Raw genomic sequence first — 23,161 nt, 5'->3', positions numbered from 1 at the left:
TGTTCCACATCAGGGACTACATGAGAGGACCAAACCTCCCCTTTGAACACCTGTCTCATGGTAAGCCACGCACACACATTTGAAATGGCAATGCCATTTATTAATTAATTGCATGTAAAGTTTTTCCTGTGAGTCTCATCATTACAATAACCATAGCTACCCCCCTCCTCCCGATTCATGAAAAATCACTGTTCTTCAATGTTCTAAACTCCTCCTCTTCTTCTTTTGCTCTCTAGAATGCAACAACTTCATGGACCAGTGCCTGTCCATTAACCCAAAGCAGCGACCAGGCCTGGAGGAGCTACAGCATCATCCCTGGCTGGAGTAAAAACTGCCATGTTTCACAGCCTTCAGAAGGTGGATGATCACACCACATCAATGATAGGGTTGATGGGTCCAATATTGTCCCTACTGGAGCGGCAGGGAAAGAACTTATAGGCTTTTGTCCATTGCTTGAACATATTTTGTGAATAAAAGTGGATTGTTTCCTCTATAATCCAAGGACTTTGTTAATTGTTTGTTAACCGGCTGTTCTGCTTTCCGTGTTTGCTGTTTGGTGGCCGTGGCATCACCCAACCCTAGTGGTCACGGCACGTCACTGTTCGTATGTCTAAGTGCAGTTTATTGATGCCAATGGGCGCTATCATAGTGATGTCACCTTTGGCCAGCCCATACACTTTTTATATCAATCCATAATCAGAGATTAAAGTAAGAGGCAGCTGGTGTTGGAACTTCTCTGTGTCACTGCTGTTAGAAACAGACGAATATACATAATGTTAGACCTGACAAAATATAATTTAACACCTAGTCTACAAATCATGGACGTATTTAATATTTGAAATCGTCAAATTTAGTTTGTTCATGTTTCTTTGCCTTCTCTGAAAAGTGCTTTAAAAGGGTGCTACCTGTCTTTGTCCATGCTGGGTCAGCAGAGAAAGCAGAAATATTGAATTTATCTTTCTTCATTTTGCTTCTACGTCTAACGTCCCACGGTTTCACCTGTCAAAGCCACTTTATGACGGACCACTGTGACGTCATTAGCCCCTCCCATGGCGGGAGGAGGGTGTTGTGTTGTTGTCGTTTGTCTCGCAGTGCCCTAGCGCCCTCTATTGGCCAGCCGCCACTGTCAAATGCACCACATAACACCAGAAGTGAACAATAATGAGATGAAGTTAATCTCATTCTACTTTTGTTAAATAAAAGCATTATTTGAGCAAACCCTGTGCAGTCTTTAAGTATCTATTATATTATTGCAATTACATATCGCCCCCCCCCCCACACACATGTTTATAATACTAAGGTGGGACGATACACTGAGTTTACAGTATGATCATACAAAACTAATTTTGGATTGGTTGACACTGATATCATACATTAGTTTGAAAAGGGTAAAGATAGTTATTTATATAAATATAAATATAATGTGTACATATAATATAGATATAATATATACATATAAATATATTACCATATTTATTTGATTTTGTGAAATTTAACAATATCAAAGACTTGCAATCTTTTTGTGAATAAGAAACAAGTTTATCTATACATTTTTTTTTATCATTGTAAAATTTTATTTAGTTTTTTTTTCTTTCTTTTTTTTTTTTACATTTACTTTTACTGTTTTCCATAGGTTTGCTGTTACAATCCACAATTCACGAGAAAGTTTTGTGTATCCGTTTCATGACAACAAACTTCCTGTTGCTTCTCCAGAGCACTAGTAGCGTAAGTGGAACCCCCCCAGTTACAATAATAACTCCATAAAGGCAAGGCAAGGCAAATTTATTTGTATAGCGCATTTCATACACAAGGCAACTCAATGTGCTTTACATGATCAATAAGTGCAACAGAAAACATTCAACAGCTTCAAATCTATAAGAACATTCAAGTCGGCAAATTAAAAAAAAAAAAAAAAAAATCATCAGTAAAATCATTTAAAATCATCAACAAACACATTACATCAACAACATGACCAAAAATCTCCCTCTCAATGCGCAGTAGAGAAAAAGAGTGCTTCGATTTGAAAATGTTCACATTGGATGCTGACTTCAGCTCTGCTGAACTGACGTTCAAGTTGGAAGCACACGTGTTAACCAGAGAGTCTTTAGAGCAGCTGTTTTATATCAGTTCTTGGATTTAAAATTGCAGAAACACAAATGGATTTCCAGGAATCAGCCTTACAATACAGTAAATGAGTAGAGATCCTTTAATTCTACTTGAAATGTATTAGTATGCTTTATTGAAAATATATTTAAATAGCACAAATGAAAAGCAAAGTGATAGATTGGTTTAACATTTAGAGTAGAATGAAGTTTTGAACATTGTTAAACCTGAAAAAAAGGTTTTATTAATGATACACGCAAAAGAAAAATAGGAATGCAATGCAAGCTTTACTGTATACATTAAGGCTCGCAAGCCACTTGACACGTGACCTTCTAACCGCAACCTTTGCGGTTAGAAAATCTTGTTTTATCAGATCACAATGTAATTAGGCTGTTATCACATGCCCACTCTAAAGATCAGTAACAAAAACAAAAAATAAATAAATAATGCAATATCGCAATGTAAAATTTCAGTCTGAATGTAAAGGAGAATAAACCTTTTTACTTTTTGTTACTTTCTCAGGTATACTAGAGTTTGGAGAAGAGGGTCTAGGAATTCATAGAATTTATCAAATTATTGATAAGTTGGAGAAGGTTATTGATGCACTGAGGTCCCGAGAAAATGCCCTTCAGAAAACGCTGGTGTGCAAGCCTATCTCAGAGGGCCTAGACCCAAATAACAGCTTTCACACTGAGCTGGGAGCTTACATAACCGGGACTCCCACTGAAACTCATCCAGCGGCAAATAATGAATGTTGCCTTTCTTTGAGGACTCCGAATTCAGGTGAGTTTTTCCCAACAGTGTTTTGTAAAGACGTAGATATGTTTATACAATCCAAAACAAAGAACAAAAAAAAATAAAACAAAAATTTCTGTTTAATCTCTGGGACATACAAATATGTCATGGGAATTCAGCTGCAATTGCCATCCATACAGTTGGAGAAACTAGCCTTCTATAGTGCAGTGTTTTCATAAGGAAATGGACAAGGAAACAGAAGAGCAAACGGACGAAGAATCAGACAAAGAATCAGCTGAGGAAAAGAACAAGGAAACAGATGAGAAAATGGACGAGGAAAAGGACGAAGAAACGGAGAGAAAAAGGACACGGAAACGGACAAGGAATCGGAGGAGGAATCGGACAAAGTAAAGGATGAGGAAGCTGACGAGAAATTGGACAAGGAAACGGACGAGGAAATGGACAAGGAAACGAACGTGGAATCGGACAAGGAAAAGGATAATGAAACGGATGAGAGATCGGAGGTGGAAATGGACTAGGAATCGGAGGAGGAAAAGGATGAGGAAAAGATGAGGAAACGGACGAGAAATCGAAAGTTAAAACAGACAAGGAATCGAACAAGGAAAAGAATGAGGAAATGAACCAGGAATCGCACGAGGAAATGGACGAGAAATCAGACGTGGAAACAGACAAGAAATTGGACAAGAAAAATGATGAGGAAACGGACGAGAAATCAGACGTGGAAATGGACGACGAAAAGATGAGAAAACGGACGAGGAAAGGGACGAGAAATCGGACGTGGAATTAGACGAGGAAAAGATGAGGAAACGGACGAGGAAAAGGATGAGGAAAGGGATGAGAAATCGGACAAGGAATGGACTAGGAATCAAACGAGGAGTCGGAACGTTGAAACCAATGTTTTGCCATCAAGCTCTGCAGAAACATGATAACGAGCTATTCATTTGATTCAGATGTGTTGGAGCAGAGACACATACAAAATTCTCAGGAATCAGGCCCTTGAGGACTGGAGTTCCCCACCCCTGCTCTAGTAGTATGTGTCATTGTGTCCTTTGGCAAGACACTTCACCCACATTGCCTAGTATGAATAAGGTGTGCGCAAGTGTTGGTGATGGTCGAAGGGACCGATGGCGCACTATGGCACCCTCGCTTCTGTCAGTCTGCCCCAGGGCAGCTGTAGCTACAATAATAGCTTACCACCACTAAGTGTGGAGTGAAAGAATAATGCAAGAAGAATGTGGAACAAATTAGCAAAGTATTTAGCAAAGGATGTGAACAGTTAAGTGAAATTGATTTCTCAGTTTTCTGTTTTTCACATATTTCAACAACCTTTTCACATTGTCATTATGGGGTATTTTGTGTAGATTTTTGAGGAAAGAGATGCATTTAATAGGATTCGCAATAAGGCTGTATAAGATACCGAAATGTGGAAAAAGTGAAGCGCTGTGAATACTTTCTGGATGCACTGTATGTATACTGTGTGTACATCCACTTTTCCTCCCATCATCACTTGTGCACTTGCCCCACCATATTTTAAGAAGAACAGCTTTCTTTAACAAAGAAAGCTGCAGCTTGAGGGGAAACGACAGAGCATAGTTCTAATCTATTCTCATTCACTGAGGCGAAGCATGAGGAAAACGTATGTTCACTCTTCCATGTATGCTGGAATGAACTTCCTTCATGCAGTGTTGTAATCAGGAAGCATTAGAAAGTCTTTTTTTTTCTTTCTCTTTTCTTATTATTTCTGGGTGGTTTAGAGCAAGATAATCCAGTTTGAGGTTTGGGCTTGAGCTAAGAAGGATCTTTGCACAGACTTGCAACAGAGATGTCCCAGAGTGAGTATAGCTAAATACTGTAATCTATATTTTAGTTTTTATCAGTATATCATTAATGTGCATTTATGTTTGTCTATTATCTGACAGAAAGCATGACCAGCACTGGAAACATGACAGTGGTGCTGTCTATGGAAGAGCAATGGTCAACTCTGACATCCCTACTGCAGAAGAGCAGTAAAAGTCACCAGTCAACCTTGAGTTCTGCAGAATCAAACCAAGTGTGTGAGCTGACAGTGGAGGGTCACTTCATCAAGCTGTGCTGTGCAGGTTTAAACCAGGACATGACAGAGGAGAGCATGAGCCTAGCAGTGGATAGATGCTTCAGATCCTTCTTGGATGGGCACAGTGCATTTCTGCTGCTGATCCAAGGTGGACATTACACACAGGAGGAGAGAAGAATGATCCAGATGCTTCAGGTGCACTTTGGGGCCGAGGCTTTGCAGTACCTGGTGATTCTATCAGTGGAAGTGGGCAAGTTTGTCGACACATTAGACGACGACCTCCTGGATCTGATTAAAGTGTGTGAAGGCAGGTTCTGCAGCGTCACATCATCTGCTGTCAGTGATGGGCTACATTGTCTCCTGGAGATGCTGGAGAGCGTGGGGAGCGGCTACACAGAGAACATGCTCAGTGCTGCGAGGGAGAGGAGCTCCGAGGACTCAGCCCTGGACATACTGAAGGAGAACCTCCGCCATGCCGAGGAGAAGGAGCGGGCCTTCAAGCAGCTGCTTGATCAGCAAGAGGCCGCACGAGTGAGAGAGATGGACGCGCTGAAGGCAAAGCATGCTGCAGAGAGAAAGAGGGAAGCAGCGGAGAAAAAGCAGCTGGAGGAGAAGAGACAGCGTCAGGAGGAGGCTTTGATGTGTCACAGAGCAATGACAAAGATCAACACCATCACACCTCCAGGTAAAACTGGATTCATTCACATTATACGGAAATCTGTTAAAAGCTTTAATCCTGTTAAAACTTGTGCTGTATATTTAGTTTTAATTAACTCAATTTTAATTAACTCAAATTGTGTGCATAAATCAGGGAGAGCTTTCTGAATATCTATTTCTGCTGATCAAAGACAGATCAAAGAGTGATGAAATAAAACATATACAGCAGGCAACATGCATCTATTCAAGTTAGCTGCAACACGCCAATAACCAAGAAAGAAGAAGAAGATAAATCAGGGATAAATTCTATTGTTAAATGCATTTACATTCACAAACTGGTTGAACCACAAACCACAGATCAGGAAGTCAGCGTCAGCACCAGGACACATAGAGAGAAAAGGAGAGAGAGAGGAAGAGATGAGATAAGATAAACAAATTAAAGCATCAAAATGTACATGTTAAAGAAAGAGGAAATAGAGAACTGCTTATAGTACACAAGAAAAGGTTCCCCAGCAGCCTAATAAACATTTGAAGCCATATTTATTCTATTTAGTTCCACCAATGAAAGGAAATATGGATGATTCATCTCAAATGGAAAGAGAGTAGTGGCTGTGGATTGTGGATAATTGTGATCTGATTTTTTTTTTGTGTGAAATCTGCCCCAACTCTCTACAATTCAACAGAGTAGACAGTGGTTCCGAACGTTTTTTGGATGTCGACCCCATTTTGATATCATAGATTTCGGGCGACCCCAATTACTTTTTTCTAGAATTAGTTTTTGATCATATTTGTTCTACTGTGTAACAAATACAGAGTTGCCAGGATTCGTGCACAGACACACATGCAAAATGTTTTAAATGTATCTTTCCTTTTTACCACTTTTTATTTGAACTAGATTTATGCGAGAAAGTATGGAATACAGTTGTTTTAGATTGCGTATTGTAGACATTTTGGGCAACCCCATTTCAATTTCAGGCAACCCCACTTGGGGCCACGACCCCAAGTGTGAAAAGCACTGCAGTAGATTCTCCAGGTGTTTTTTGGTGTGCTTACCTTTCAGGCGTCATCAGTAACATCTTTAGTCACCAGGTAGTTTGTGTGCACACCAGCCCTAAGCGATTTGGCATCAAAAGCAAGATTATACATGGCACCTCTTTGCATTTCAGTAAATTCAACTGACGATTTAGATATCCTCAAACAAGAACCTAAAAATCTTTTTCTCTGAACATTTCTTTTTATTTCTAAAAACACAAGATCCCAATCAACATATTTACTTTAACCAAACACACATACAATAACGAGAAATACAAAACACAAAAACACTAAATGCTAATTTATTACATAGAGGAAATAAACATACTCACAAACCCCCCCACCTTTAAAAACAAAATCCGATACGTTAAAATATTGAAAAACCTTAAATTGTGCAAAACCTTTCAGTGAAATAAACACATTCTACCTGAAGCTGCTGATGAGTTTAATCTATAATACCTGAATAATCAATATTGGTTCATATACTGCAGTGTGTCTTGTTGATGGTGTTTCTATCATCTTCTGCCTGCCAGGTAATATCACACAGAAGACGTCTGTGATCATGTTGGGTCTCTCAGGCTGTGGGAAGACTTCTGCTCTAAATCTGATCCTGCAGAGAGCAGGTAGTCAGTACTCGGCCCACAGGTCCGTGTACGAGCCGGCCCATCCTACGCTGTTCTGTGAGAGGAAGGAGGTGTTGGCAGCAGGAACGCGTCTCATCCTGGTGGACACGCCGGAGCTGTGGGACGAAGATGAAGTGGAGAATGTGGAGCTGGTGAAGGACTGTCTGGCTCTGGCCTTACCTGGGCCACATGTGTTCCTGCTGGTGCTGCAGGTCAGTAACCTTTGGCAAGGGGTGGACTGGCCATCTGGCATACCTGGTATGATCCTGGTGGGCTGTCGACCCAAAGTGGGCCGGTCCGGTTTGCTATGTTTTTTTTTTTCTTTTTCATTTTGACGAGAGAGTGGAGGCAGACATGGTAACAGGTGGCCAAAAATGCTCAAAAAGTGGCAAGAAAAAAGTGAAAAGTGACTAAAATGCACCAAAAGCAGTCAAGAGTGGCGAAAAATTGGCAAATTAAGAGGAACCAGATGGTATGTAATGGGCAGCTTAAATGGGCAAAACATTGCAAACAATAGGGAAACAGGGAAAAAGGGAAACAAGTGGTATTTATTGGGCAAAAGTTAGCTTATTTGGATGAAGAAGAAGAAGAAGAAGAAGAAGAAGAAGAAGAAGAAGAAGAAGAAGAAGAAGAAGAAGAAGAAGAAGAAGAAGAAGAAGAAGAAGAAGAAGAAGAAGAAGAAGAAGAAGAAGAAGAAGAAGAAGAAGAAGAAGGAGAATTAATATTTTTTAAATTGATTAAAAAAAATTATAATTATGTTTTTTGGGGGTTTTTTTCTGATATTTAATCAATATTTTTCAAATTTTCGTGGACGTGTGTTTTCTACTGCTGGAGACATTGTCACTTCTCAGCGGAGCAGCCTAACTACTGTTGACCAGCTCCTGTTCCTATATAAAAACCTTGAAAATTGTGCCACTTCCGCACCTCCACTCCAGTAGATGGCGCTGTAGATGTAATAATAATAATAATAAATAAGATGTTTAGAAGCACATAGTTTTGACTCAATTATGATCAATATCTTCCGATGAACATATACAGCAACTTGATTTATTACCTCTGCGTTTAATTTTGATATTAAATGGGTAGAATATCGCAATATATCGTGATACTGCAACAATACTCATCCCTACTGATAATGTCGTGGGGTCTGGACACAAAATGTCGGGGCGGACTTTTTGTCCCAGTCCACCCCTGCCTTTGGGAGAGATGCAAATTCAAACATGAGGTAATGCAATAATGCACTGTGGTGCTTCTAAAACTCACCTCACTGCTCCAGGTGGGACGCTTCACCCAGGGGGAGTGTGACATGCTGGGCCACCTGCAGAGGATCTTTGGGCGAGAGTTTGCAGAGCACGCCGTCATCCTGTTCGTCCAGTTCGACTGTGGTCAGAAAAAGCCTCAGATGATCAACGACTACGTGGCCGGAGCTCATTCGGCTCTGCAGGAGCTGGTCCGAAAGTGTGGCAGCCGCTTCTATGAGCTGATCATCACCAAGTCCCTGAACGCCCTGAGCTATCCTCAGGTCAAAGATCTGCTGTCAGGGATCACCAAACTGGTGGCCTCACATGGAGAACAGCCGTACTCGGTGAGGAGGTTCACTGTGCAGGAGCTGCAGGAAAGGAGCAAGATGCTGGTGGAAGGGAAGGAGGTTGGGTTAGAGGTCAACTATTTACTAAGAGATGAGTGAAGTTTACTCTCATACAGAGAGGTTCAAACACGGCCCTCAAACTCACCCCAAAAATACATTTTAGTACAGAAAAGGTCTGAGTAAATTAATTTGTTTTGCACTTTTTCAAAGATTTCAGACAAAAACAGTTTTCCAAACAATTGTTATTAACTTCTTGTATATGAAGCCAGTTTTAACAGGTTCACACAGAAAGTGAAAAAAACTCCAATCTTCATTTGGAAATAATTTTTTATCAAATAAATTTAAATCGCCAACTGTTCAATGTTCTATGATCATATTGTTTACAGAAAACATGAATTAGTGGACCTTCTTCCCTTTTTTCAAACAAAAAATGAACTTGTTGATTTTGAATGAACATATTTCACAATTTCAGTGAAACCGCAACCAAAGACCAAAAGTAACCCGAGCTAGTTTCATTCAACCAGTGATTCATTTTCTGTGTGGTGAAGTATTGGGACATGATATTAGATTAGGTGGGAAAATGGTGGCTTGTGGGCCACATGCGGCCTTCGGTTTAATTATGTGTTGGCTCCTTAAAACAAAAATTACACAATGGCTTAAAAAAATTCAAAAATGCATAATAAGACAGAAAAATGGCACAAAATAACTCCAGTCAAACCAAAGAAAATACACACGAGGACAGAAAAATATACTAAAGGACAGGGGGAAAAAAAAGAAAAAAATTAAACACACAATACAAAAACCCCTCACATATAATATCTCCAAAAATATGCAATATTATGGAAAAATACACAAAATGACAAACACAAAAAAATAACATACACAACATTTTAAAAATAATCCAAAAATAAAACAAAATGTAAACAAAACCTTTTGCTCTGTCCTGTATTAATGCTCAGATTGGCCATTATTCTAATGCTGACATATATGTTGATAATGTGGCCCTCAGATCAGATACAGTCACATGTTTGTGGCCCCTGCTGCATGTGATAGCAGTTGCCCATCTCTGGGTTAGATAATCAGAGGCAATCTCTGTGCAACTTTAAGATTTATCAATACAAATTAAATGAAATACGTGGAAGTAATCAGATTACATTCTGTTGACTTACATTAAACAAAAACTGTGAATATCATGTGAGGCCTCTGTGGTTCTGTTTGTCTGTGCATTTATCACACGTGATGCTTTCTCTTCCACTCAGCAGATGTTGGTTTTGGCATCGTTTAATAAAATTCACAACTGTACACTCACTGCTTTGTTTTCTCTCTTTTTTTCTTTTAATAGTCTTGAGCGCTTTCATAACAAATGATAGATTATGGTGAAAGCTGTAAAGAAAAACAATCAAAGATAAAAACAATGGGCAGTTAATTCTCATGGTATGTATAGCTCAGTGTATAACCTGTTAAAAAAGAGGCTGTTTGGCTTCTAAAGTGGTACAAGAAGTGTTAGTAGTACATCTCAGGCACAAATAGGGAAGGAAGTGGGTGAAAAGTCCTTTATCTTTATTTTTATCCATTGGTATGAAGTCATGCAAGTTTCTGAGCTTTGCTTCACTGACATCTTGCAAATTACAGTGACTCTGAGGAAATACGACATGCAAAAAGGCATCGAAACGTGATTGTCATAATGTATGAAAACAAGCATGTGTTGGTTTGAACTTCCTCTCCTTTATACAGACAGCTTTAAATGCCATGTTGCTGCTGATGCTGGTTTAGCTGCTGGGATTTTCTGCTTCTGCTGGTTCCGGGGCGTTCATGATTTGATCGATCCACTCAGTGTAGTGAGAGATGATGGTGTAAATTCCAGGCTTTCGGATTTGCTCACACTTCTTCCCCCCGTTGGACGTGATGCCGACAGCAACGCCGTTGTAAAGCAGCGGACCTCCAGAATCGCCCTGAGGAGCAAACACAAAGAGAGGGATAAAGGAAGACAGAACCTCAGACCTTTTACTTTGAAACAACTTTCATGCACAAACCACTTAAAATCCAAAGCATTTTATAGCTTAAATCTATGAGTGATGGGTGACTTTTATCAAAGATCTGAGGATCTTTTTTTCTGTTATTTTGTGTATTTTTGTTTATTTTTGATTCATTTAGTGTATTTTTTTGGTCATTTTGTGTGTTTTTGTTGTAATTTTGTCTATTAGATATGAAGTCGAACAAAAATAGAGGCTGCATGTGGACCAGTTGTCCATTGTCTTAAACGAAAGTCTTTCACTAATTGAATGATCAAGCCAAACGCCTAATCATCATAAAACCTTGTATGACAATCGTAATCACTGCAAGGTACATTTATATTAATAATTAATGATGTTTAATTTAAAGGTAAGGTAGGCAATTTTCAAGCACTCAGATCATGATTATATTTTGCATTATATCACTTTATTCCGCAGTGGCACAAAGAAGCACATAATGCTAATGTAATATGTGTGTGTTATGTTGCTGAGTATATCCATTGCATTACATGAGTGTACACTGCTATAACCAACAACATTATAATGCTGATGTGAAAGTCTTTAGAGAATGTGGATTTGAGTTGAGGACTATTAAGTGCAGTAAGTTTGAACTCTATAAAATATGTGCTATCCTGATGTTTATGTTGGATTATTTCACTCCTAAAAATATAAAATCTTGTGAAAAATGAAATAAATTAAAGCAGATACAAATCTGAAAGGTTTACTTCTCAAATAAAGATGTATCAGACCGTCAAACCTTGAAGTCCAGTCAACACGACCTGGGTGACTGAGAACAGAGCCGTTTCTGGCTATAGGCAGACTATACACTATACACTTGCATAGGGCGTAAGCAACCCAGACTCACGTCGCAGCTGTCCTCCTTCCTGTGCGGCTGGTTGCAGGGGTCGGGACACACTTTGTGAGCGCACATCATGTTGTGGGTGAACTTCCTGCCGAAATAGTCGTTTCGTCGGCACCGAGCGGAGCTGAAAATGTTGACGGTCACTTCTTTGAGCTTGTCGGGTCTGGAACCCAGGTCATTCACGGATCCCCAGCCGGCTGTCTCCACCTCTGCATCGATGTTAGGGTTTGTTCCCCCGGTTCTCAGGAACACCAACGACTGAACCGCGTCACTGCTGGTAAACGGACGATCCAACTGCAACAAGGACACAAGCATCTCTATCTGTTCAACTATCCATCCAAACCATAGATAGCAAACTCAGTTCAGTTTCAGGTTAAAATGGCCGGAGATTAGAGGTGGGAAAAACAAGCAATTTGTTTGTACTTTCAAGTACAGATAATATATGAAGTATGTAAGGCACGGACAATATCCAAGCAGTAAGGGCCAGATATCAGTCTTGCAAAAGTGTTTTTTTTTTTTCTTTTAATTTGGGGGACAATTTTCCAAAATAATTGCAGTAAAATTGCCGGATTTGGAAAAACAGAGAGTTGTTGCAACAAATTAGGATTAAAATTAACTGCAGTCATTTGACATATGCATGGGGATTGGGGAAATTGTAAATCCTGACAAATATTGTGGCGTTTCATTGAATTTGTGTGTTTGGAGGAGTTGAGATTTCCACGACTAAATTAGTTGGTGATTCACGCATTCTCTGTCATTTTTACTTTCTCCAGTGGGCCGAATTAGATAGATAGATAGATAGATAGATAGATAGATAGATAGATAGATAGATAGATAGATAGATACTTTATTGATCCCGAAGGAAATTGTGCAGCAGTCTGTTGCTCACATTAGCACAAACAGAGCAGGATCTACAGGATTAAGGAGTTAAATACACATTAAAAAAAGCAATAAATACATAACAGTCCAAGAGAAGTTAAGGCACTGCAAGACAATGTTCAAGACATTTCCCTCTCTCCTCCTTTGCTCCTCCCTAAAGTGGCTCTGTTTTAAAGCCTGATGGTATGCGGGACAAATGAGTTTCTCAGTCTGTCCTTGGAGCATGCCAGAGAGGAGTCTGGAGCTCAAGGTGCTTCTCTGGCGGGAGAAGACCGAGTTAAGGGGGTGGCTCTGATTGGACAGATGTACCAAAGGGCAGGATTTGGCCTTGAGTTTGAAACATTTGATCTAAACCAGGGATGTCAAACTCATTTTAGTTCAAGGGCCACATATGACCCAGTTTGAAATGAAGTGGGCCGGACCAAAAATAATTAATAATTTTGTGAAGGAAAAAGCATAAATTCAAACAAAATCCTGAATGTTCAGCAATTGGTCAAAATTCCTTGACTTGATAAGTAATTTTCTGGAGATATGCAAAGTTTTTTGGGATAGTTTGAGAGAATTTTCCAGGTTTTTGAAAACAACTGCGATTTATCATTACTGCAAATAATGTAGTTCCACAACCTCCATTGAATTGTATCTACTACTTATGATACTTTAGAAAAAGTCCTCTTTTTGTTGTATTTTTTTTACTTTAAACAAAATCTTCCTGTGGGCCGGACTAGATGCTCTGAAGGGCCGGATTTGGCCCCTGGGGCTTGAGTTTGACACATGATCTAAACCCTAGGTTCCCAAAGAGGGGTATGCAAATTGTCATGGGGGTACTAGTACTAATGCTAAGCTAATGCTAAGCTAATGCTAAGCTAATGCTAAGCTAAAGCTAGTTAATGCTAGCTAATGCTAAGCTAATGCTAAGCTAATGCTAAGCTAAAGCTAGTTAATGCTAGCTAATGCTAACATCAGATGAACGCTAATATTAGATAAATGTTAATGCTATTACTAGGTTAATGTTAATGTTAATGCTAGCCTAATGTTAATGTTAAGCTAATGCTAATATTAGGATAATGCTAATGTTATGTATAATGCTATGCTAATGCTAATGCTAATGCTAATGCTTGGCTAATGCTAATGCTTGGCTAATGCTAATGCTTGGCTAATGCTAATGTTAACTAATGCAAGCTAATGCTAATGATAGGCTAATGCTAGATAATGCTAACACTAGGTTAATGCTAATGATAGGCTAATGCAAGGGTAATGCTAACACTCGGCTAATGCTAATGCAGTGTTCAATGACACAGGCCAGCACCTGCATCCTCACTTGCATTTCTTCACAAAATGCAAATATGAAATATATACTATTCCTCAACAGGATAGGTAAAATTCAGGGACAATTTTCCCTGTAGGGCTACATTGTATTATTATGTTTTTTAAGTGTGCAGGAGTAAGGGGCACATGGCTTCAGGTTAAAAGTTTGAAAGAGTATGGGACTGTTAATGGTTTGGGAACCACTGATCTAAACTATCCACATCAGTCATTATTTAGCTCAAAAGGAAGGAACTAGTACAAATAATGTACACTTTCTTTTTTCCAGCGCTTTAACATGTTCTAAAAAAGATTTGAACTCTAGTTTACCTTCATCAAAGCGATGTCGTTGTCATAGTTGGACTCGCTATAGTTTGGGTGTTTGTAAAAGTTGGCGTCAAAGGTTTGCTTCGTGTCCTCTGCCTCGCTCAGAGAGTGAGCACCCAGCAACACTTTCCTTCCAGTCGGCCTTTAAAAGGAGCACATGGACACATCAGTGCCGTAAACCCCACAAAACAAACATCAGCAGTAACATTATGACCATTTCTTTATATCATTTAAAGCCCGGGTTCCCAAAGTGGGGTACGCAAATTGTCATATGTCAAATATAAATCAACCAGCAACAGCAGTCAGGAGAATTGGAATTGAATTCAGATAATTGACTATAAAAATTGTCAATTCAACGCAAAACTTTGGAACCGTGTTACAGTTCTATGTACAGTTCTACACATGCATAGTTAACTATTACCAATATCAAGTTTTCCCACATTTGACCATTTAAAAAAAAATTGAAATCAAGGCGTATACTGACACAAAAAAAGGCTATATTAAAAACTATATTTTCATTGATTAGGAAGCCTAACAAGGTAACCAATAGATAGGAAATAAATGAGAAGATAGATTATACTTTTTAGTGTATTTTACAGCTGTTTAGGACCATTATCATAAGAGATGCTAACAGGAAGCTAACACAAAAGGAAGGTTAACTTTTTTAGGTTATTTATTTCAGACTCAGTAATTGTTATCAATTAACTGTAATTGGAGAAAATGCTGGTCACTGTAATCATAATTAAATGATAACGTAAATGTCCTCAACCCTGTGCAGCGGTAGGGGGTACATGGCTTCAGCTTTAATGTCTAAAAGGATATGGAACTGTGAAAAGTTTGGGAATTGCTGATCTAAAACAGATTGGACTCACCATCTATCAGTGCTCATAATGTTATGACTTAAGGTGTGGCCCAAACTTATTTGCAAATTTGCCAACAGCTCCACACAAAGAGTAAAATCCTATTCCTCTGAATAAAAACACAGTTGTTGGTAAGAAGCTGTGTCCTCACGTGTCGGTCAGACAGTGGGCTGCAGTCATCACCCACTGAGCCCCCACCACGAAGCCTCCACAGTCATGTCTCCAGCCGTCTCCCTCTGGAATCTGGATGGAGGCCATGTAGGGCCGAGAGTGCGGCGCTGCCTCTCTGCCACCGATGATCCCCTCACCTGAACAGACAAAACGTCCAACTAACTCCACATCAACACAACAGGTATTAGATGGGAAAAATGAAGCAGAACTCACCCTGAGAGATGAGGACAGCAAAGGTAAAGGCCGCACACAAAAGCAAGTCTTTCCCTGACGCCATGATTGACTGAGCCCCAAGCTGCAGAAGATCTGTTTTTATAGGCTCGGAGGGGAGGGAACTATTAATCATGTTGCAAAACACAAGTGGGCAGTTGGCGATGTTCCTCTTGTTTCCTGGAAAAAAAAGCATGCATGTGGCTGGAATGTTTTATCCAAAGTAGGATTCGTCTTGAGTGGATTAGGTAAGAGAATTCAGGATTCTAGATAAACATCCAAACATCCTGCAGGGTAAAGTAAAAATGAATAATTGTTTGAATTACCAAACGTTTTAAATGTGAATATTTCAGTAGGGATGCAAAGGGGTGTAAAATATTTCCACAGTAACTTAAGCTCACGAATTTTGACAATATTTAAAAAAAAAATAAACTTTTCAATCTGAATTATTTATTGAAATAACCAGAAATTGGGAGTAATTGTACATCACTGTGTCATATCCAAACATAAATACTGGCATCCATGCAAAATAATACATTTTTAAAAACAGATGCATTTGGAAGTAGAATTTTACAGTTATTCAAGTGGAATTTCATTGAAATTGTCACAATATTTGCAGGAGTTTACAGTTATTCCATGCTTGTATAACACAATGGAAGTCATTTTTACCCTTCAATTGTTGGAACAAACCTAGTTTTTTCCAAAATCCTGCTCAATCCTCAAACTTCTTGACAAAATTTCCCGAAATTGAAACAATATTGTCACTGCCTGTCACCTATTGCTTGGATATTGCGGTATCTTATATACTCTACATACTGTACATGCTTTTATATAATTTGTGTATATGCAAAGTAGCACTTATGTCAAAATTGTTTGATTCCCCACATCTGTGGCCCACTTGAAATCAAACTTGTCCAATGTTCTAGAGCATTTGTTTTGTTCAGACTCATTTCCAATCAAATTTGAACCTCTGACAGCTACAGCACTGCAGCTGTGTCAGTTAAAAAACAGCTCACGTAAAGACGTAAAGCAGTGAATAGAGGCAGATGCATGTGGATGTTTGAGGAAACTTCATGACAAAAACAAGGTTTTTAGCATGTTTAGGATAGAATCGGTTTTCTCTGAGCGTTGCCTGCAAGGACAATGGGCTGTGACATGCTGAGAAAACGATCACTGACTGTGCTTGACCTTCACACCGTTCTTCTTTCTGCTTTTTACTGCTGAAAAGCACATTGTAATCTGAGTTATAGTGCATTAAAAACAAGCTGCTCTGTAAGTGACAGGGTTTTCCCTGGGGTATTGACAGTGACGTGCCGTCAGGGTAGGCAAGGTAGGCAGTGCCTACCCAAGGGTGAATTGATATTTTGATTATTTGTTTTAATTATAATATAATAATAAATTATTTATTTTTCCATTTCCAATAGCCTACAGTACCTATAAGTTTGATAGTGTTTCATAGCCCAAATTACTAAACAGCGTTATTTCCTGGAACAACTGCACAGTCTCACTCCACTGTAAGACAGAGGGAGGCCACACCCCCTCCCAAAGGCACGTTGCTCCTCTGCCTCGGTTCCCATTGCATGTTTTTACGTGTTTGCGCATGCGCAGTCAGGTCCCCAAGATGACAACCATTTACGTCCAAAGGCAGCGTAGTGCATTAGTGAATTGATGCCATGTGACCACTGCTGCTACGTTCTCTAGCGAGTGGGCGGGATAACACTACAGGCAGGATGACGGCACCAGAGATGATAGAGAAACTTTTTTTTTTGAGGAAAAAACGACAACTTTTAAAAGATGGGTGACTAACACCTGAGCTACCAGACCTTCAGCAAAGGTAATGTCAGAAAATGCTTCATGCTTTCCACAGTGAATGGTACAAAAGGAAGGATTGGCTTTGTGGATGCTCCTCACTGAGGCTGTTCTGAGTTGTTGTTGTTGAATTTTTCTCCGTGTTTTTGTGTTTCCAACACAGATGTGCTGCCATGTCATGAGATATATCTTGTTGGGAGAGCATGGAGGCTATATTAAATAATTGTTTATGTTTCTTTAATGATGTTTTACGATGTTGATTTTGTTAGATGGCTAAATGCTTGTTCATGTGGATCTTGTTGGGTTTTTTCTTTTTTATTATGAATTTTATATTTTGATAAGCGCATTGAGATGACTTTGTTGGAAATTGCTTTATACAAATAAAATTGATTTGAATTGAATTAACACTTGCCCGCAGAAACATATGAAATTGTCATTGGTGGTCTCGATTTGGAACTTGCCTACCCAGCCCTAGTGGTCACGGCACGTCACTGGGTATTGACATTGATCAAAAAGTGTGCTGTGAACACAAACCAAGCTAAATCAACCATTCTCTCTCAATTCTGCTCAGTGTGAAAGGAGACTTGGCGTATAGGACTCATTTCTGTCAAACCTTTTGATTGTTCAGCAGGCATTATCACCACTTTGTTTGTTAAACAATTAGTGAAGAGTTGCATGTTTTATATTTAATCCATTTGGAAATTTGGACGATTAACTTCTGACCCTGTGCACCAAACACAATGCAGACAGGAAAAGGAAAACTCACCTCGGATTTTCTTCCCATATATCAAGCAGGAAAACAGGAAGCGAGGTCGCTACATTCCCAGCTCCCAGAAGAACAGTTTATAATAACAAAACAGAAACAGTCCTCCCTACTTGGTGTTTTCTGGCTGAACCTGATAGCTCTATCCTCTATCACTGTTTTATTTTAGGCTTATGCATTAGCCAAGGCCTGATGACCTGTTGTTTATGCCTTCTTATCATATGAGATGGATGAATTTACATTGTTAATGAAGCATTAGGTATTGTGTACAGCAGTGATGGGAAACTGGTGGCCAGCGGGCTGCAGTTCTGCTGCTGATCTATATATATATATATATATATATATATATATATATATATATACCCAGCAGGTCTCTCAGATCCATGAACACAGGTCAGATAGTGGAGCCCAGAGTTCACAGCAAACATGGTGACGCTGCCTTTAGGTGTTTTGCTGCAAAGAAGTGGAGCAAACTGCAGCAGGGATGGAGTCACCATCCAATGTGGACATTTTTTAATTTAAGTTAAAAATACTCATTTTCTCTAGATTCAGAATCAGAATCAGAAAGTTTTATTGCCATTGTTGATAAACAGAATTCACAACTAGGAATTTGCTTTGGCTTACAGGTGCTTAAAAAAGGTGCAATAGCAAACAATAGAATAGAGTAGATTAATGAAAAATAAAAATAAATAAAATAAAATAAGAATAAGGCATGCAATAATACATTCTTGATAATAATATAATATATATACTAAATAAATATAATATATACAATAAACATGTCGTCAGTGCAAGGTATTCAAATTATTTTCCTTGTTGATTTAATGTTTCATAAATCTCGTGCTTTTAATTGCCTTTTGTATGAAATGCACCATACCAATACATTTGCCTTGCCTATATTATTTTCCTTGATTTGAAGGCAAGGTTGATTCTGCGTTTAGCATCATTACCTGTGAGATATATAAGCGCCAACATGAAGTTACTGTTTAAATGTTTCCCTGTGTGAGGGAAATGACAAGCTTCTCCATCACTGTAACAGGATTTAAGCAGAATGTATTTTGTAGTTTTATTTTAAAAAGTCAAAATGCTGTCATTTCTGTTAGCTTCACATCCAGGTTTGCTTTCTTCAAGGAGTGGCCACTTGATGAAAGTTGGAAACACCTGATGCCAATGCTGTGAATTGGAGGATACCATTTTAGGAAGGGGTTCTACTTTTGTTAGTTATCTTTATTAAAGATTGTACATTTATTTTGGGATCTTTGTTAATTATTTGTTTAAAATGCTTAACTTAAATATACACTTTAAGTTGATGTGTTGTCATTCATTTGATATTCTTGATTTTTTTTTTGCGTGTTTTTAATTCATTAAGGCAAATGGTACATGTGGGCTGGGAGAGGATAAAATAGAGCTGACATGGTATCCAAGTCTTGCCTTTCACTGCCCTCTGCTGCTCCTGATGAGAAATAGACCTGAGTGACGTCATCACGTCACTGAACTGTCATCAGGCTGCCCAAAACAACATCTAAACTAGAATTTATACCTTGGTCTATAACAGACATGGGCAACTAGTGACCCCCAGGCCAAATGGGGCCTTCTGTCTACTTTTGTGCAGCCTCAGAAAAAATAAACCCACATAAAACAACAAAAATATATAAAATGGAGAGACGAATACACAACACAGAACGCGCACAATGACTCCAAAAATGCACAAGATGACACACCGTTACAAAATGCAAAAACCTTTTGTTCTTTCTTCTGTTATAGATCAGATTGCTTATTACCAGTGACATGCCGTGAACACTAGGGTTGGGTAGGCAGGGCGTTCTAAATTGAGACCACCAATAACAACACCAATGACAATTTCATATGTTTCTGCTGGCAAGTGTTAAGTAAATTAAATTCAATTTTATTTGCATAGCACAATTTACAACAGTCATCTCAATGCGCTTATCAAAATATAAAATTCATAGTAAAGAAAAAACCCAACAAGATCCACATGAACAAGCATTTAGCCATCTAACAAAATCAACGTTGTAAAACACCTTCAAAGAAACAAACGATTATTTAATATAGCCTCCATATTCTCCCAACAAGATATATCTCATGACACAACAGAGCATCCGTTGTTTGTGTTGGAAACACAGAAACACGGAGAAAATGACAACAACAACAACTCAGAACAGCCTCAGTGAGGAGCATCCACAAAGTCAATCCTTCCTTTTGTACAATTCACTGTAGAAAATACGAACAATTTTCTGACCTTACCTTTGCTGAAGCTCTGGTAACTCAGGTGTTGGTCTCCCATCTTTTAAAAGCTGTCGTTTTTCCTCAAAAAAAAAAGTTTCTCTCTCATCTCTAGCGCTGTCATCCTGCCTCTAGTGTTATCCCGCCCACTAGCTAGAGCGAGAGAGAACGTGATATCAATTCACTAATGCACTGTGAACTTAGGTATAGCATTTAGCACAGCACGGTTACGTCCAAAGGCAGCTCACTGCCTACTTTGCCTACCCTAACTGCACGTCACTGCTTATTACTCATTACATGCTGACATGAAAGTTGATCATGTGACCCTCAGATCCGACAATCACATTTTTGTGATAAAAGTGGCCTATCTCTGATCTAGGTGAACATGTGTATTATGTTTGGACTTGCTTATCAATCAAACTGCAGTTAAAAGGCATGAAGTGAGGCAGGCATGTACAGTACTTGAACCAAAAGATTCTTCTACATTTGGACAACTTTTGAATGTGTTTGTGTGTGTGTGAGTAAGTAAGTAATCTTTATTTATAGAGCGCTTTTCACAGGTAAAAAAAAACCACAAAATGCTTTACACAAACTTCCGTATCATCCTGTCTAAAGAGAACATGGAAGAAAAGTAACAAATAACATGGGAGAACTGTGGGTCGCCAAGGGCATTGGAAGCACCCCGTATTAAAATGAAAAAAGGAAAAACAACATAAGGAGAGGTGAGGGGGAAAAAAGCAGATGATGAACTGAATTTCCAAAGTACAGAACGAGGAAAAACCTCTCAGCTACAAAAACACAAATGAGATAGCACACAGTCACAGTCTTGCACATTAAGTGACCAGCTGATCGATTCCATAGTTTTGATTTTGGAGAGAGTCATGAGAGTGTGTGTGTGTGTGTGTGTGTTCTGGTAATCATTACATTATGGAGACATGGGAACTTCATGCTTGGTGTTAGCACTCTGATATGCACTGTCAACTGTTGGACCTTCTCTAAACAGGTGTTTACCTTTCCAAATCATGTCCAATCAACTGAATTTACCACAGGTGGACTCCGATTAAGCTGTAGAAAACTCTCAACAATGAGAAGTGGAAACAGGACCTCAGCTCAACTTTGAGCTTCATGGCAAACTTTTTGAATACTTACGTAAATGGGATTTCTTAGTTTTCAGTTTTTCATAAATTTGCAATCTAAAAAAAACAAAACAAAACATTTTAACCATTGTCATGATGGCTTATTTTGTGTTGAAATTTGAAGAAAGAGATGAATTTGATAAGATTTGGAAGAAGCACTGTGAATACTTTCCAGATGCTGTGCGTGTGTGTGTGTGTGTGTGTTCATTCCTCCTCTCATTCTCAGACACTGAGTCAGTATGGATGTCAGTGTGTCTGATGACTATTTTTTTTTTTTTTTTTTTTACATCGTCAGTCACTCAGTTTGTTTGTTTGACTTCATCACTTTAAGTGTCTCCTCTGGGCTTTAATCTGTCCCTCCTATTGGCCTATTCTCAATCCTACATAACAGAATGCAGTGCTTGGTGCACAGCGACAGGTAAACTCAACATCCTACTTGTCCTGTTGTTGAGCGTTATCTCGGATACTCTAGTAGCTTAGTGGAGGGAACTGGACTTCAATCCATTTGTAAACTGAATTTCATACACAAGGCAACGCGATGTGCTTCACGTGATCAAAAAGTGCAACAGAAAACATTCAACGGCTTAAAAAAAATCAATAAGAACATTAAAATCAGCAGTAAAAACATTTAAAATCATCAGTAAAAACCTTTCAAATCAGCAAAAAAATTACATCAGCAACAACATGACCAAAAATCTTCCTCTCAGTCATATACGCATTAGAGAAAAACAGTTCCTTTAACTTTGATTCAAAAATTTTCACATTGGAATCTGACTCTGGCACTGCAAACAGTTTGTTCCACTTCTTTGCAGCATAACAACTAAAAGCAGACTGATTGACTGATCGACTCCATGCCACGCCGCATTGCTGCAGTAATTCAGGCAAAAACAGCTCCAACTAAGTATTGAGTGCTGTACATGCTCACACTTTTCATGTTCATACTTTTCAGTTGGCCAACATTTCTAGTAATCTTTTCTGTATCGGTCTTAAGTAATATTCTAATTTTCTGAGACATTGAATTGTGGATTTTCATTAGTTGTCAGTTATGATCATCAAAATGAAAAGAAATAAACATTTGAAATATATCAGTCTGTATGTAATGGATGAATATAATATAGAAGTTTCACTTTTTTTTAATGGAATAACTGAAATAAATCAACTTTTTCATGATATTCTAATTTTATGACCAGCACCCGTATACTACTAAACATTCACTAACTCTATCTGCTATGAAGATATACAAACTGGACCAACATTAGTGAGGTTAGGGTGTGTGTGCACAAGATGGCAGCAAAAGAGCATCAAGGCACCAAGCCTACTTGACCTAAATTATTGTATTTAATAATTTCTTATTTATTTATTTGCGTTTATTTAGAAGGCTGAGTAATAAACATGCTTTTTAACAACTGTGATGAGTCCATGAGCAAATTCGTTCTTATTTTTATGATTTTGACAAAGTAAAATCTAACACTGTTCAGTTGGATACCTGTGATGAAACTTTTTCTACCAAATCGTAATTGTTCCTGGTATTTGTTTTAAGATTTGAAATTTGTTAGAATGGACTTTTACTTTTTTGTGCTAAAACAAAGAAGAAAAAAACAAGTTAGAATAGTAGTTATTTCCGTCATGATTTTACCAGACTGAACCATGTCATTTCAAGTTTAAGTGAAGTTACTGCAAGCCCAGGGCAGTTCCTGGGCTTGCAGTAGCGTTTTTTTTTTTGCACATATACTGCTATACGATGCACTGGCACGCCGTGGGATGTGGGATAAAA

At 38.7% G+C, this 23,161-nt stretch overlaps 2 protein-coding genes across 2 annotated transcripts; one reads left to right on the top strand and one right to left on the bottom strand.

Moving 5' to 3' along the window:
- Positions 1-4,589: 4,589 nt before the first annotated feature.
- Positions 4,590-9,761, top strand: LOC114456768 (GTPase IMAP family member 8-like). Its single transcript, XM_028438743.1, has 4 exons — positions 4,590-4,691; positions 4,779-5,597; positions 7,135-7,436; positions 8,501-9,761. The coding sequence occupies exons 1-4, from the start codon at positions 4,682-4,684 to the stop codon at positions 8,909-8,911; spliced, it is 1,542 nt and encodes a 513-aa protein (XP_028294544.1). The 5' UTR covers positions 4,590-4,681; the 3' UTR covers positions 8,912-9,761.
- Positions 9,762-10,124: 363 nt separating this feature from the next.
- On the bottom strand, positions 10,125-15,581 carry cfd (complement factor D (adipsin)). Its single transcript, XM_028438744.1, has 5 exons — positions 15,439-15,581; positions 15,206-15,362; positions 14,198-14,336; positions 11,690-11,980; positions 10,125-10,764 (listed from the first exon to the last, which is right to left on the bottom strand). The coding sequence occupies exons 1-5, from the start codon at positions 15,569-15,571 to the stop codon at positions 10,582-10,584; spliced, it is 903 nt and encodes a 300-aa protein (XP_028294545.1). The 5' UTR covers positions 15,572-15,581; the 3' UTR covers positions 10,125-10,581.
- Positions 15,582-23,161: the final 7,580 nt, after the last annotated feature.

This window comes from Gouania willdenowi, chromosome 22, assembly GCF_900634775.1.
Source record: "Gouania willdenowi chromosome 22, fGouWil2.1, whole genome shotgun sequence".
NCBI classification, from domain to species: domain Eukaryota; kingdom Metazoa; phylum Chordata; class Actinopteri; order Blenniiformes; family Gobiesocidae; genus Gouania; species Gouania willdenowi.
This window is presented reverse-complemented; position numbering and strand designations above follow the sequence as displayed.

Excerpts from the sequence above, each read along its gene's own strand:
- LOC114456768 (XM_028438743.1), top strand. Across the intron at positions 5,598-7,134 it reads CAACACCATCACACCTCCAG|GTAATATCACACAGAAGACG; the intron begins GTAAAACTGGAT and ends TCTGCCTGCCAG. Across the intron at positions 7,437-8,500 it reads TGTTCCTGCTGGTGCTGCAG|GTGGGACGCTTCACCCAGGG; the intron begins GTCAGTAACCTT and ends TCACTGCTCCAG.
- cfd (XM_028438744.1), bottom strand. The coding sequence starts at position 15,571 with ATGATTAATAGTTCCCTCCCCTCCGAGCCTATAAAAACAGATCTTCTG. Across the intron at positions 14,337-15,205 it reads GCCCACTGTCTGACCGACAC|GCCGACTGGAAGGAAAGTGT; the intron begins GTGAGGACACAG and ends CTCCTTTTAAAG. Across the intron at positions 11,981-14,197 it reads ACGACATCGCTTTGATGAAG|TTGGATCGTCCGTTTACCAG; the intron begins GTAAACTAGAGT and ends TCCTTGTTGCAG.